Source organism: Eumetopias jubatus, unplaced genomic scaffold (genome assembly GCF_037043125.1).
Source record: "Eumetopias jubatus isolate StellerSeaLion01/CBP00866 unplaced genomic scaffold, mEumJub1_p1.0 scaffold_11, whole genome shotgun sequence".
In the NCBI taxonomy this organism is placed as follows: domain Eukaryota; kingdom Metazoa; phylum Chordata; class Mammalia; order Carnivora; family Otariidae; genus Eumetopias; species Eumetopias jubatus.
The window spans coordinates 66,452,309-66,467,628 of record NW_028274817.1 but is presented as its reverse complement, the minus strand read 5'-3'; the positions used below and the strand labels follow the sequence as shown (position 1 = coordinate 66,467,628).

General features: G+C 40.4%; 1 protein-coding gene across 4 annotated transcripts in view; it reads left to right on the top strand.

Annotated features, from left to right (window-relative positions):
- Window positions 1–589: 589 nt before the first annotated feature.
- UPRT (uracil phosphoribosyltransferase homolog) overlaps window positions 590–15,320 on the top strand; it is a 54,753-nt gene continuing 40,022 nt past the window's right edge. For all 4 annotated transcript variants that reach the window (XM_088028727.1, XM_028101519.1, XM_028101517.1 and 1 more), the window contains exon 1: window positions 590–1,134. In XM_088028727.1, coding sequence (XP_087884853.1) covers window positions 764–1,134 — 371 coding nt within the window. In that variant the 5' untranslated portion in view covers window positions 590–763. The remainder of the gene's footprint in view (window positions 1,135–15,320) is intronic.

The following is a 15,320-nucleotide window of genomic DNA, read 5'->3' as shown; positions in this document are numbered from 1 at the left end:
CTTTCCCAAAAGAATCAAAAAAGTGTTCTTCCAAGTACTTAAAATAAACAAAGTGGTCGTGGATCTGAAATGCTGTCAGAATCCCCATGGTAACCGTTCAGTGTAGGTCCCAGCGAATAAAGAAGATAAGGAAAACTCTAGCGGTCAAGCACACTCGGGAAGCTGCAGTTTGTGGAACAGTCTAGTAGAGGGCGGGCTCTTTGGCAGCCTGCCAGGCAGTTTTTACTTCCCTTTTGGTGACACAGACAAGCTGACTGAAGATGCAGTTACCGAAGTATAATCTCTCGGCCAAGACACAAAGTCTAAAACCAATGGGCCTTATATATGTAATCATTTTATCACTCTCCACCCCTAGATTTTTCTGGCTCTACCACACACCCAGAGTTTTGTATGCAGAACCCCTAAGGGCTCCTGGAAGAGCCTGCCACCAGCCAACCCTGGCCTCATCCCGTCCGCGAGGCTAACGTGTGGGAACCCAGGCAGCCGGGGGACTCAAAGGGTTACAAGCAGTTCGCTGGAGAGCGACAGGGAGAGAAGCCAATAGTGTCGAGGCAGGCCGTACGTCCGGTGTGGGCGGGGCAGGGACGCAGCGCGCCGAGGGGAACCTACCGAAGCCGGGGGGTGAGAGGGCCAACCCCGGGTAAGAGTTTGGAAGCGTCCAGGGCGAACAGGAGAGCTGATGAGCATCGGCCCCTTCTCCCTGCGCTCCTGCAGCCTTCGGGGTCGGTAGCCGCAGGGACAGCCCGGGGCCTGGTGTACGGCCATGGACTTACGGTGTTCGGACTCCGTGCCTTGTCACAATCAGAAAGCAAACTCTGTCTCTACCCGAAGCTCCGAGCCCCTGCGACCTGGCGACCTGATCTCAGACCAGGCCGGGGGAAACAGCGCCTTCAAGGCCAAGCCGACTCTCCTCGCAGGGCATGCTCTTTCTAGCGTACCGGCTGAGCTGGGTCCTCCGGCGTGCAGCGCGGCCAGCCTCAACTTAGAGAGCAGCGGTGGCGGTGGCAACTGTGACGCACCAACCAGCGAATCCCTCCTAGAGGACCGCGAAGTCTCCGAGCAGAACGGGGCGCAGCTTAAACTGCTGCCTATGAATGATCAGATCCGGGAGCTGCAGACCATCATCCGGGACAAGTGAGCCGAGATCAGAAGGGGAAGGGGACGTGGAGGGTGTCTCAAGGCGGGGGAGGAGGGGACAGGGACTGGAAGTAAAAGGGCTCAGGGGGAATGTTTTGGACTCTGGGAATCTAGTTTGTGCGGATGGGGCAGGGCAGGGTGTCACGTGACTCAGGCCGCCAACCCTGTCTTTCCTAGTCCCTGCGTTTAACATCGCCGGGTAAGAGGAGGAATACTTTTAAGTAGCCCCCGGCTCCCTTTTTGTCTCTTCTGAGCGAATCCTAATCCTCAGCCAGTCCTGGCTGTAAACGCGCCCACGCTATCTGTCCAGTGCTGGTCTATCACCCAGAAGTGGTTGCTGCCGAGGTTATGCCACGCCACAAATCACCTCGGGCTCACAAATAGAAATAAAGCAATTTCAAGGGAATTCTGTTGTGCTCAACAAGTTCTCTGGCCGTTTAGTGTTTGCTACTGCAAATACGTCATTTTGCCTGAGGGCTTTCAGTGTTGGAGTTTGGGTTTTGTTGGTCACGTGGAAGCTTATCATTCAGCTCTTATCAGGATTCGTTTTCGTGAAGTTACAGAACCTCAAATGTTTCCTGTAGAGTTAATGGCGCAAAGGGGAACCTAAAGGAATCTTTGGCGCCCCCTCCTAATCCCACAAACAACCAAGTAAAATCCCACAAATAGCCAAAAAAGTAATGTTAAATTCTGTCTTGAGATCTCAAAACTCATGTTGTAGATGGGGTTTTTCAAGGGAGATATGTACTATGATAAACCACAGCTGGTTTCTATATTGGCAGCACCTTAAATGAGTAGCTACTGCATGTCGAAGCACTCCTTTTTCAGTGGGTCCCTTAATCTTTTAAAATTGCTGCTGGGTCAAGATGTCATTCTCTAAATCATACTGTAGTAACTTTTTCTTCATACTATTGTTAATAGGCTCCCTATTTGTTTCCTGGCCTTCAGTTTTTCTGCCGTCCGCATACTCCCACATATTCCTGAACAATCTTAATATAGAGCTTTGATTACCCTACTCAGCAGCCTTCCTTGGCTTCTTAGAGCCTATTAGTTAAAGTCCCAGGATCCTGACCTTGACATTAAGGCCTCTCTTCGTGGTTCCTAGGAACTATTCTGAAACGTCCTTGATTCTGCTCTCCTCTGAAATTCTCTTTACTCCTTCCTTTACTCCTCTTCGTTTTCATATCCTACCTATTCTTCAAGATCAAACCCAGCATTCCTCTGTCAAGAAGCTTTCCTTTAATCGTTCTTCCTTGCTGATCTTCCCTGGCTTTTTAAATACAAGATTCACCTTCTGTTTTGTATGTCGTTATTTGTGTATCAGTCTTGTCTCACCTATTAGATGTAATGAATCAATATTGAAAACTACTGTGGTCATGTGATCTAATAGATGGAAATGGTGATCTTAAAAAGTAGGAGGTATAGGTTTGATAGTTGCAGTAGGGGAAGCTGAAATAAAACTCATCTGTAGAACAAAGAAAATAGGATGGTGAGTCTTGTTCCTGTAGATCAGGAGTTACTGACCTTGACTCTTGGACACCACCGCACCTGTGGATGGGTTTCAGGGACTTGGTGAACTATCAGAAATGATTTGGGAAATATTCTTCATTATGTGTATTTTAATGATTGTTTTTAAATAACATCTTTATTGAGATATAATTTGCATGCCATATAATACACCATTTAAAGTGCACAATTGAGTGTTTTTTAAATGTGTTCATGGCTGTGCACCCATCACCACAATCGATTTTAGAACATCTTCATTACCTCAGCAAGAAAGCCTGTGCACATGAGCAGTCACTCCCCATTGCCCCTCAACCCACCCAACCACTAATCTGGACAACCGCTGATATACTTTCTGTCTCTGTTAAGTTGCCTATTCTGGACATTTCATATAAATGGAGTCATGTAACATATGGTCTTTTGTGTGACTAGTTTCTTTCATTTAGCATAATGTTTTCAAGTGTCATCCACATTGTATCAGTACACCATTCCTTTTTTACCTGAGTGATATTCCACTGTATTGATGATATACCACATTTTGTTTATCTGTCCTCAGACAATGGATGTTTGGGTGGTTTCCACTCTTTAGCTATTATGAATAATGCTACTATGAACATTTGCATATGTGCCTTTTTTTTTAATGGGATAAGGATTCGTTAGCTTTCATTACATTTCACAAAGGGGTCTTCATGACAATGTAAGGATAAACTGTTGCTGTAGGATTTGGAGAGGGCATGGAGTTCAGCATTCATATATGACAGCATCAATACTTGATTTTACTGCATTGTTCAGAAAATCCTGGGTTGTATAGTAAACCTGAGTGTAAGTGAAATCTTTTTTTTTTTTTCCTTTTCTGAGTTTGGAAAGAGACAGCAGGATCCAGAGTGATCTTAGGCAAGATGTTTAGCATCTCTGTGCTTCAGCTTTATCATTTGTTAAATGAGGATGTGGTAATATCTCATGGAACTCCTGGGATGCTGAAACAAGATACTGTCTGAACGTTTGTTACAAACTGTGAAGAGCTGTGCCAGCCTTTGTGTTTCGATTTGTGCATGGTTCTAATTGCATTCATAAGGGCCAGGAGACAGTAAAAGGAATTTAACTATACATAGAACTCACATTCTTTTTTTTTTAACTTTAAAAGATTTTATTTATTTGACAGAGAGAGAGCACAAGCAGGAGGAGTGGCAGGCAGAGGGAGAAGCAGGCTTCCCGCTGAGCAGGGAGCCCGATGCGGGGCTCGATCCCGGGACTCTGGGATCATGACCTGAGCCGAAGTCAGACGCCTAACGACTGAGCCACCCAGGCGCCCCTACACGTGAATTTTCTAACTGGCTTTTAGGCGAGGAAGGAGGAGTCACCTCTTTAAACTATGCATACTCTTGTTAATAATGTTTATCGGGCATGTCCTAGTAACGTCTCACCAACTAGTCTGTACTCCAGGGAGGCACAAAGAAAATCTGGCCTGGCACAGTACCAGACACATAAGGGAATTAATATTCAATCATTATAAAAAAATTAAACTTCTGAATGACTGAAGCCAGGATTCTAAGGGAAAATGATAGTTTCTCTTCTTTTTCTACCTGATTTTGAACACTTAGATTAAACTCTGCTTTGAGGTGCAAGTAAATATTGACATTATTTTAATAGCTTTTTAAGAGGGTGCTAGAGATTGTGGCCTTGCTGACTTGTATCTGGCAGGTAGTAAAAGCAATATATATATATTTTTAGTTTTTCACATCAGATTAGTTTTGCTCCAAGTACTTGACTGGGGGAAGGGGGTTTCTGAGGGTGAAGGAAGGGGGCAGAAAATCATTTACAAAACATCTGCATGCCATGGCAAACCTTGGAGTTATTCTTTATTGTAGTGATCACATTATAACAAAACAGCTCTGGAAATAGAGTTTATGTTTTCAGATCTTTAACTAACCATTAACTCTAAATAAAACATTCCTTTGGTTTAAACCTGCCGGAAAAGCTTTTATGTTCCACTTTGCTTTTACCTGTTGCTTAAAAAAATCAAAATCAAAAACAAACAAAACCATAATAGAACTGAATTTGAGTCTGTTTAGTTCTTTTTTCTTAGGTTACCAGGTAAAATACAGGACACCCAGTTAAATTTGAATTCAGATAAACAATGAACTTTTCTTCGTATATCCTAAACATTGAATGGGACATACTTCTGAAATACAAATTTAACTGGGTGTCCTGTATTTTTATTTGCTAAATCTGGCAACCCTATGTTAACCCTAACTTCTCCCACCCCAAATATTGAAAATAATCCTTGTTTTTAATTAATTAATTTTAAAAAATTGTTATTTAATTTCTAGTTAATTAATATAGTGTAATATTGGTTTCAGGGGTAGAATTTAGTGATTCATCACTTACATATAAAATACAGTGCTCATCATAACAAGTGTCCTCCTTAATACCCACCACCCATCTAGCCCATCCCCCACCCACCTCTTCCATTAACCCTCAGTTTGTTCTCCGTCCTTAAGAGTCTCTTATGGTTTGTTTCACTCTCTCTTTTTTGCTTTTTTCCCCTTCACATATGTTCATCTTTTTTACTTCTTAAATTTCACGTATGAATGAAAGCATATGGTATTTGTCTTTCTCTGACTTATTTCGCTTAGCATAAAACACTGTAGCGCCATCCACCTTGTTGCAAATGGCAAAAATTCATTCTTTTTATGACTGAGTAATATTCCATTGTATGTATATATCACTTCTTTATCCATTCGTCGGTCATTGGGCATTTGGGCTCTTCCCATAGTTTGGCTGTTGTGGATAGTGCTGCAATAAACATCCAGGTGCATATACCCCTTCAAATCTATACTTTTGAATCCTTTGGGGGAAATACCTAGGAGTGCAATTGCTGGGTCCTAGGGTAGCTCTATTTTTAACTTTTTGAGGAACCTCCATACTGTTTTCCAGAGTGTCTGCACCAGTTTGCATTCCCACCCACAGTGTAAGAGAGTTCCCCTTTCTCCAAATCCTTGCCAGGATGCAAAGTTGTTGACTTTAGCCATTCTGACAGGTGTGAGGTGGTATCTCATTGTACTTATGATTTGCACTTCCCTGATGATGAGTGATGTTGAGCATCTTTTCATGTGTCTGTTGGCCATCTGGATGTCTTCTTTGGAGAAATGCCTATTCATGTCTTCTGCCCATTTTTTAACTGGATTATTTGTGTTTTGAGTGCTGAGTTTTATAAGTTCTTCATAGATTTTGGGTACTAACCCTTTATCAGATATGTCATTTGAAAATATGTTTTCTTCCTCCGTAGGTTCCCTTTATTTTTGTTGATTGTTTCCTATGCTGTGCAGAAGCTTTATATTTTTATGAAGTCCCAGTAGTTCATTTTTCCTTTTGTTTCCCTTGCCTCAGGAGATGTATCTAGCAGGAAGTTAATACTGCCGATGTCACAGTAGTTACTGCCAGTGTTCTCCTCTAGGATTTTAATAGTTTAATAGATTTTAATAGCCTCTTTTCTCACATTCAGGTTTTCTGCATTTTGAATTTATTTTGTGTTTGGTGTAAGAAAGAGTTCCAGCTTCATTCTTCTGCATGTTGCTGTCCAGTTTTCCCAAAACCATTATTTGAAGAGACTTTTTTTCCATTGGATATTCTTTCCTGTTTTATCAAAGGTTAGTTGACCACATAGCTGTGGGTCCATTTCTGGGTTCTCTGTTCTGTTCCATTGATCTATGTGTCTGTTTTTGTGCCAGTACCGTACTGTCTTGATGATTACAGCTTTGTAATAGAGCTTGACGTCCGGAATCATGATGCTTCCAGCTTTGCTTTCTTCAAAATTGCTTTGGCTGTTCAGGGTCTTTTGTAGTTTCATACAAATTATAGGATTGTTTGTTCTAGCTCTATGAAAAATACTGGTGGTATTTTGATAGGGATTGCATTAAATGTGTACGTTGCTTTGGGTAGTATAGACATGTTAATAATGTTTGTTCTTCCAATCCATGGCATTGGAATTTTTTCCTGTATCTTTGTATCTTCCATTTCTTTCTTAAGTTTCTATAGTTTTCAGAGTGTAGATCTTTTATCTCGTTGATTAGGTTTATTCCTAGGTATCTTATGGTTTTGGGTGCATTTGTAAATGGGATGGATTCCTTGATTCCTTTTTCTGCTCCTCCATTATTGGTGTGTAGAAACGCAACAGATTTCTATACACTAATTTTATATCTTGCAACTTTGCTGAATTAATTAATTAATTAATTACATATAAAACGCAGTGCTCATCATAACAAGTGTCTTCCTTAATACCCACCACCCATCTAGCCCATCCCACACCCACCTCTTCCATTAACCCTCAGTTTGTTCTCTGTCCTTAAGAGTCTCTTATGGTTTGTTTCACTCTCTCTTTTTGCTTTTTTTCCCTTCATATATGTTCATCTTTTTTGCTTCTTAAATTCCACGTTTGACAATGGATCGTGGATCACCACATCAAAAACTAATGATGTATGGTGACTAGCATAACATAATAAAATTAAAAAATTTTTAAAAAATAATAAATTCTCATTTTTCAGGTGGTCCCTTTAAAAAAAATTCCACATTTGAGTGGAAATCATATGGTATTTGTCTTTCTCCTACTTATTAAAAGTGTAGCACTTTTGTGGTGGAGTCTTTCGGTTTTCTATATAGAGTATCATGTTGTCTACAAGTAGTGACAGTTTGACTTCTTTGCCGCTTTGTAAGCCTTTTATTTTTTTGTATGTTGTCTCATTGCTGATCCTAAGATTTCCAATAGTATGTTAAATAGTAGTGATGAGTGTGAACATCCCTGTCTTGTTCCTGACCATAGAGGAAAAGCTCATAGGGTTTCCCCATTGAGTAGGATATTAGTTGTGGATCTTTCATATATGACCTTTATGATGTTGAAGTATGTTCCCTCTATTCCTCCTTGTTGAGGGTTTTTTATCAAGAATGGATGCTATATTTTGTCAAATGCTTTTTCTGCATCGATTGAGAGGATCGTATGGTTCTTATCCTTTCTTTTATTAATGTGGTGTATCACATTGGTTGATTTGTGAATATTGAACCACCCCTGCAGCCGGGAATACATCCCAGTTGATTGTGGTGAATAATTTTAATGTCTTGTTGAATATGATTTGCTAGTATTTTATTGAGAATTTTTACATCCATGTTCATCAGGGATATGGGCCTGTAATTCTTTTTAGTGGGGTCATTGTCTGGTTTTGTAATCAAGGTAATGTTGGCTTCATAGAACGAGTTTGGAAGTTTTCTTCCATTTCTGTTTTTTGGAACAGTTTGAGAAGAATAGATATTAAATTCTTCTTTAAATATCTGGTAGAATTCCCCTAGAAAGCCATCTGGCCCTGGACTTTTGTTTGTTAGGAGATTTTTGATCACTGATTCAATTTCTTTACTGGTTATGGGTTTGTTCAAATTTTCTATTTCTTCCTGTTTCAGTTTTGGTCATTCGTATGTTTCTAGGAATTTGTCCATTTCTTTCAGATTGCCCAGTTTGTTGGCATATAACTTTTCATAATATTCTCTTGTAATTGTTTCTATTTCTGTGGTGTTGGTTGTGATCTCTCCTCTTTCATTCATGATTTTATTTATTTGGGTTCTTTCTCTTTTCTTTTTGATAAGTCTGGCTAGGGGTTTATCAGTTTTTTTCTTCCAAATATGCAGCTCTTAGTTTCATTGATCTTTTCTAGTTTTTTTGGTTTCTATATCATTTATTTCTGCTCTAATCTTTATTATTTCCCTTCTTCTGCTGGCTTTAGGCTTTATTTGCTGTTCCTTTTCTAGCTCCTTTAGGTGTATGGTTAGGCTGTGTATTTGAGACTTTTCTTCCTTCTGGAGGTAGGCTTGTGTTGCTCTATACTTCCCTCTTACGACCAGCTTTGCTACCTCCCAAAGGTTTTGGACTGTTGTATTTTCATTTTCATTTGCTTCCATGTATCATTCAATCATTTTTTTTCATCTTTAATTTCCTGGTTAACCCATTCATTCTTTAGTTGGATGTTCTTTAAAACCTCCATGTATTTGTGGTCTTCCCAGATTTTTTCTTGTGGTTGACCTCAAGTTTCAAAGCATTGTGGTCTGAAAATACACATGGTCTGAACTCAGTCTTTTTGTACCCATTGAGGGCTGACTGATTTGTGACCTTGTATTTTGATCTATTCTGGAGAATGTTCCATGTGCACTTGAAAAGAATGTGTATTCTAGTCTTTAGGATAAAATGTTCTGAATATGTATGTTAAGTCCATCTGGTCCAGTGTGTCATTCAAAGCCATTGTTTCCTTCTTGATTTTCTGTTCAGATGGTGTGTGCATTGCTGTAAGTGTGGTGTTAAAGTACCCTGCTATTATTGTATTATTATCAATAAGTTTCTTTATATATGTTATTAATTGATTTATATATTTGGGTGCTCCCAAGTTGGGGGCATAAATATTTACAATTGTTACATCTTCTTGATGGATAGACCCCTTAATTATGATATAGTGCCCTTCATCTCTTGTTACAATCTTTGGTTTAAAATCTAGTTTGTCTGATGTAAGTGTGGCTAGGGTGACTTTCTTTTGATGTCCACTAATGGATATGATAGATGGTTCTCCATCCCCTCATTTTCCATCTGCAGGTGTCTTTAGGTCTAAAATGAGTCTCTTGTAACTCTTAATGATAGTAAACAAACTGAGGGTTGATGGAGGGAGGTGGGTGGGGGGATGGGCTTGATGGGTGATGGGTATTAAGGAAGGTACTTGTTATGATGATCACTGGGTGTTGTAAGTCACGAACCTCTGAATTCTGCTCCTGCAACCAGTATTGTACTTTATGTTAAATAACTAGAATTTATATAAAAATTTGAAAAAAAGAAATATATGTCTTAATAATGACAGTAAAAAAAATAAAATGAGTCTTGTAAGCAGCATATAGATAGATGGATCTTGGTTTGTTGTTTTTTTTTATCCATTCTAGTACCCTATGTCTTTTGATTGTAGTATTTAGTCCATTTACTTTCAGAGTGATTATTGATAGATAAGAATTGATGGACTCTGAAAAACAAACTGAGGGTTCTAGAGGGGAGGGGGGTAGGGGGATGGGTTAGCCTGGTGATGGGTATTAAAGAGGGCACATACTGAATGGAGCACTGGGTGTTATACGCAAACAATGAATCATGAAACACTACATCAAAAACTAATGATGTAATGTGTGGTGATTAACATAACATAATAATAAAAAAAAGAATGAAAAAAAGAATTTAGTGCCATTGTATTAACTGTAAAGTTGGTATTTCTGGTGATGTTCTCTGTTCCTTCCTAATCTTTGTCCCTTTTGGTCTTCTTTTTTTCCCCATCTAAAGAGGCCTCTTTTTTTTTTTCCTTTTATTTTTAATTTTTTTATTGTTATGTTAATCACCATACATTACATAATTTGTTTTGGTGTAGTGTTCCATGATTCATTGTTTGTTCATAACACCCAGTGCTCCATGCAGAATGTGCCCTCCTCAATACCCATCACCAGGCTAACCCATCCCCCCTCCCTCCTCCCCTCCAGAAACCTCAGTTTGTTTTTCAGAGTCCATCATCTAAAGAGGCCTCTTTTATATTTCTTGCAGGGCTGGTTTAGTGGTCATGAACTCCTTTTGTTTTGTCTGTCTGGGAAACTCTTTATCTGTCCTTCTGTTCTGAATGAAGGCCTTGCTGGATAAAATATTCTTGGCTGCATATTTTTCCCATGCAGCGTATTGAACATATCATGGCACTTTCTTCTGGCCAGCCAAGAATTTATGGAGATATCTGTTGGGAGCCTGTTCTGTCTTCCCTTATAGGTTAAGGACTTTTTTTCCCTTAATGCTTTCAGGATTCTTTCCTTGTCTGTGTATTTTGTGAATTTGGCTATGATATGTCTTGGTGATCATCAACTTTTGTTGAATTTAATGGGAGTTCTCTGTGCTTTTTTGGATTTCAGTGTCTGTTTCTTTCCCCAGATTAGGATAGTTTTCAGCTATAATTTGTTCAAATAAACCTCCTTTCTCTCTCTCTTCTTCTGGGACTTCTATTATAGAAATACTATGCTTCATGGAGTTGCTGAGTTTCCTAAGTCTACATTCATGATCTAATACTTTTCTTTCCCTCTTCTTTTCAGTTTCATTATTTTCCATACTTTTATCTTCTATATCACTGCTTTGTTCCTCTGCTTTGTCTATCCTCATTGTCACGGCAACCATTCAGGTTTGCATCTTGATTGTAGTATTTTTAATTTTGGCTTTACTAGATGTTAGTTCTTTTATCTCTGCAATAAGGGATTCTCCGGTGTCTTCTATGCTTTTCTCAAGCCCAACTAGTATCTTTATAATTGTTGATTTGAATTCTGGTTCAGACATCTTACTTGTATCTGTATTGAATAGATCCCTGGCCATGACTTCTTCCTGTTCTTTCTTTTGGGGTGAATTCCTCCACCTTGTCATTTACTGTAGGTCACTGTTTTTTGTGTGTGTGGTTGTTAGAAAAGCCTGTTATATTCCTGCTCCTGAGGGTAATGGCTATATTAAGAAGAGGTAAAAAAAAAAAAAAAAGCTAGATCCTGTTTCCCCTAGAGTTGAAGCTTTGCAACAGTCTATGATCAGTAGACTTGGTGCATGTGAGGGATTTGTGCTGGTCTTCAGGGGGGAGGGGCCTGATGCACTGATTGGTAGATTTGCCTCCGTGGAGATGCACCTGCAGGGCGTGGGGAGGGGAAGCCGGAGGGTGCTTGGTGCAAGTAGCTCCAACTTCCACTGGGTGGCGCTGTGTTGCTCACTGAAGTAGGTTCGTGCTGATTGGGGGGGGGCGGAGGGGCGGGGGATGGGGTGGGGAGGATGGGCAATGGCATAGCTCTGCTCTCTTGTCCCCGGAGCAGAGAGTTCCTGTCCACCACTCTTCAGGAAGCCCTCACGGAAAAGCAAATATTCACCCCTCTTGTGTCCCTGTTGTCTGACAGAGCCCTGCCTCTAAGCTGTCTACATGCCAAGCGGTACAGAACTCCTGTGTTTTATCTCAGGCACACGGCTGGGTTTCAAAACTCCAAACTCCGATGTTTAGGGACCTGGTGCATGTGGACCCATGCTGATCCTCTGAGGGAGGGTCTCCCCACACTGTGGATGGTGCCCGTTAGCACAATCACACAGTGGCTGGAGTTTATGGTGAAGTGCAGCAAAAAGCTGGCACCAAGGTTTGCTGCCCTCAGCAGGTGTCTGTGTTCCTATGCTAATAAATGGGGTCTCACATTGGCATCCCCTAGCTTTTTTGTCCCCCGAGAGGCTGTTCCACCGCCCCCAAATGCCCTACAAGAAGGGGAACTGTTTCTCCCTGTGCAACCCACGGGATCCTCAGAGCACACTGGCCGCTCCTGGGCCTCTGGCCTCCTTCCCCCCAGGAGCACCGCTCTGCCTGCCAGGCTCCACCCAGCAGTGTCCCAGACTTCTAAAACTTCAGATTTTGGGCTCCAATGCTCGTAAAAACTTGCAATAATCAGCCACTCTAGTTTTCCCAGTGAATGAACACCATTCTCTCTCTCTGGGTAAGTCTCTCTCTGGTGCAGTTCCCTGCATGCTGCCTTCTCTCTGTTTCTCTCTTTCCTCTCTCTGAGATTAAGGCTCCCTCCCCTCCACAGCACCCATAATTCTTTGCTCCCTGTATCACGTCCTACCTCCAGGATGTGGCTTCTTTTCTCTCTAGTTCTCTAGTTTGTTCTCTCACCATTCAGATTGATCTCTCGGATGTTTGGAAAGTTTTAATATTTATCTAGCTGTGATTTAGAGACAAGGCAAGCCTAGGGTCCCCCTACCTCTGTGCCATCTTAACTCCCTCCTCGGACCTTGTTTCTTAAATGATACCCAAATCAGTGCTACTGGGATTTGATTTCAGTTCAGTTGTTTTAAGTTATGGGTCAGAGGTTCTGATGTAAAAATCTTTGAAAAGGGTATGTTCTTGTATGTGTTCACTTTTTTTTTTTACAAGCCATGTTACAATGGCAGCTTCTCCCTCTTAAGAAGGAGCATTTTGATGATGTTTTCTTATTTGCCTACCAGACTCTGTTTCATTGTTTGCATTGTATGTTCATGCCAGTCTGATTTGCAGGGAGAGAAATTAAAATACATCTCAAACTGTCACCTTTAGAAAACATTCCCTTATTAGAGCAAAATAAATAATGGCTTTACTCAGGGGCTTGGAATTGGAGAGCTTCAGGCTGGGAAGTACCTTGAAGTACTTCACCTCTGTAAGCCTATTTTCGTCACTTAATGGAATCTACCTCTTAAGATAGATTCCCCCATCCTCCCACCCCCGTCCCCTCTAAAACCCTCAGTTTGAGGAGTAGATCAGATAATGCACCAAAAGTGCTTAATACTTGGCACCAAGGAAGTTTTTAATAGATAGTGACCTGTGGGAAAGAAGGGAGTAATGTATGAATATATATTAGGTACCTGCTGTAACTTTCAGAACTTTTTAGAAAAGCTTTATAGGTACATCTTTGTACACCTAGTGTGTGTGTGTAGTTGTTAAAATGGTTCTTGTAAATAAAAGAGGGGGAGCTGTCAAGTCTATTCTGAATGAAGAGAAGTAGCGGAGAGTGATCAAATGGCAATTTCTGCTGTAGAAATTGAAGTTGTAATTGTCCCAGGGGAGGACATCATCCAACACACTAGAGAATTCCTCTAGTAGTAGTAGTAGTCGTAGTAGTAGTAGTAGTCGTAGTAGTAGTAAGGACTAGAACGAACAGGGGAGAGGATCTCTACTTGAAGTCTTAATTTTTTAATATTATAAAAACCTTCCTCTGTCATAGTTTTGTGATAAGTAAATAGAGTTCAGTGAGATTCAAGAGGTTCCATCTTGGTTTGCATTTGCTATGAGACATGCATGTTTTTAAATATACACAATTGCTGAAGCCTCTATAGAATTTTCTTTTTAAAGATTTTATTTATTTGACAGAGAGTGAGAGAGAGAGAGAGCCAGAGAGCACAAGTGGAGAAACAGCAGAGGGAGCAGGAGAAGCAGGCTCCCCGCTGAGCAGGGAGCCCAATGTGATGTGATACAATGCGATGCCATGCGTGGGACTCGGTCCCAGGACCCTGGGATCATGACCTGAGCTGAAGGCAGACGCTTAACCAACTGGGCCACCCAGGTGCCCTGCCTCTGTAGAAATTTTAAGGTGTTTTATAGACAGCATTAATAGGGAAGAGTCAGGCTTACCAAGTCCACATTAAAACGAGGATTTGACTTCCTGCATGATTCTCATTTTTTTGTTGTTTCATTGTGAAGATAATTTTTTTTAAATGGCTACCTTTGGCTTTCATTTTGTTGCTACAGATGTGTGACACATTTGTTGGGGGAGGGGAGTGTCAAGAAAAGTGTATTCGCAGATATGATTAGGTCTGCGTTGTTAATCCTGTTCGGAGGTTGTATAATTTATTTACATATTTATTTTTAAAAGATTGTATTTATTTATTTGACAGAGAGAGATACAGCGAGAGAGGGAACACAAGCAGGGGGAGTGGGGGAGGGAGAAGCAGGCTTCCCGCCAAGCAGGGAGCCTGATGCGGGGCTCGATCCCAGGACCCCAGGATCACGACCTGAGCCGAAGGCAGGCGCTTAACGACTGAGCCACCCAGGTGCCCCTGGAGGTTGTACAATTAAAAAAAAAAATGCTCAGTTTAACACTAATTAGATTTCCATGTTCTGAATTAAGAGTGTCTGGATATTGCTGTTTAAATATTTAATATTTGATCATTTGGCTATATTTTTGAATATTCCAGGAATGTGTATCAGTTTTTGTTGCTTTGTGACAATTTTGCATTCAATTTTATTTGAGACTGTTATTAGATAGAAAATGATTAAAGTGACTTTCAGAACCTTGTTTTTAGTATGAGAGTTTTTTAAAAAAATGATTTTGAGACAAGTGAATAGAGTTACAACTTGAAACACAGTGTATGGAGTGAATAGGACCTGGGTTTACATTGAAACTCCTTTCTTAACAAACACTTCAGTGCAGTGTTGGGCCGAAAGTAGGGGCTCAGAGAATATGTGCAACTTGTTGATCTGACAAGTATATATCCGTTTTATGAAACTCTAGTGTTAACAGTGTTAAGGATTTAGATGTGAATAATGAAGACCACTGTAGTTTTCAAAAAATGCAGTCAACTTACAATGTTCTAACTGTAGTTTAATTTCTAAATTGATTTAAAGTACACAGTATGGGTCTTGAACAGTGTGGGTCTAAAACGACAGGAGACGGGTTGGTAATTATTGTTTGTAGTGGGATGACTTGGAGCAGTAAATGCTTTAATTGGAAGTCAAATAGCTATCAAGAGATGACAGTTCTGGCATGTACTTGTTTGGAATGTAGAGGAGGTGATGATTATGGAAAAGCTATCTGCTGAGGCTGATATTTTGGGGGAGAATATGAAAGGTGTGAAAATGTCTGATTTTCAGGTAAAATGATAGACTTGCACAACTCTGATCACTTAACCTAATGTGGCTTTTCTATGTAATAAGCTTGTGTGAAACTGTTCAGACATTAAAAACAAATATTTCAGATGTGTTCCCAAGAAATAGTACTGAAAATTCTGAGGCAAATCCAGATTTTTCCTCCCTATTGAAAAACTGTTCTGGCTGTCTAGATTGTTTGTATAGGTCTAGCAAACAGAAAGTAGGCTT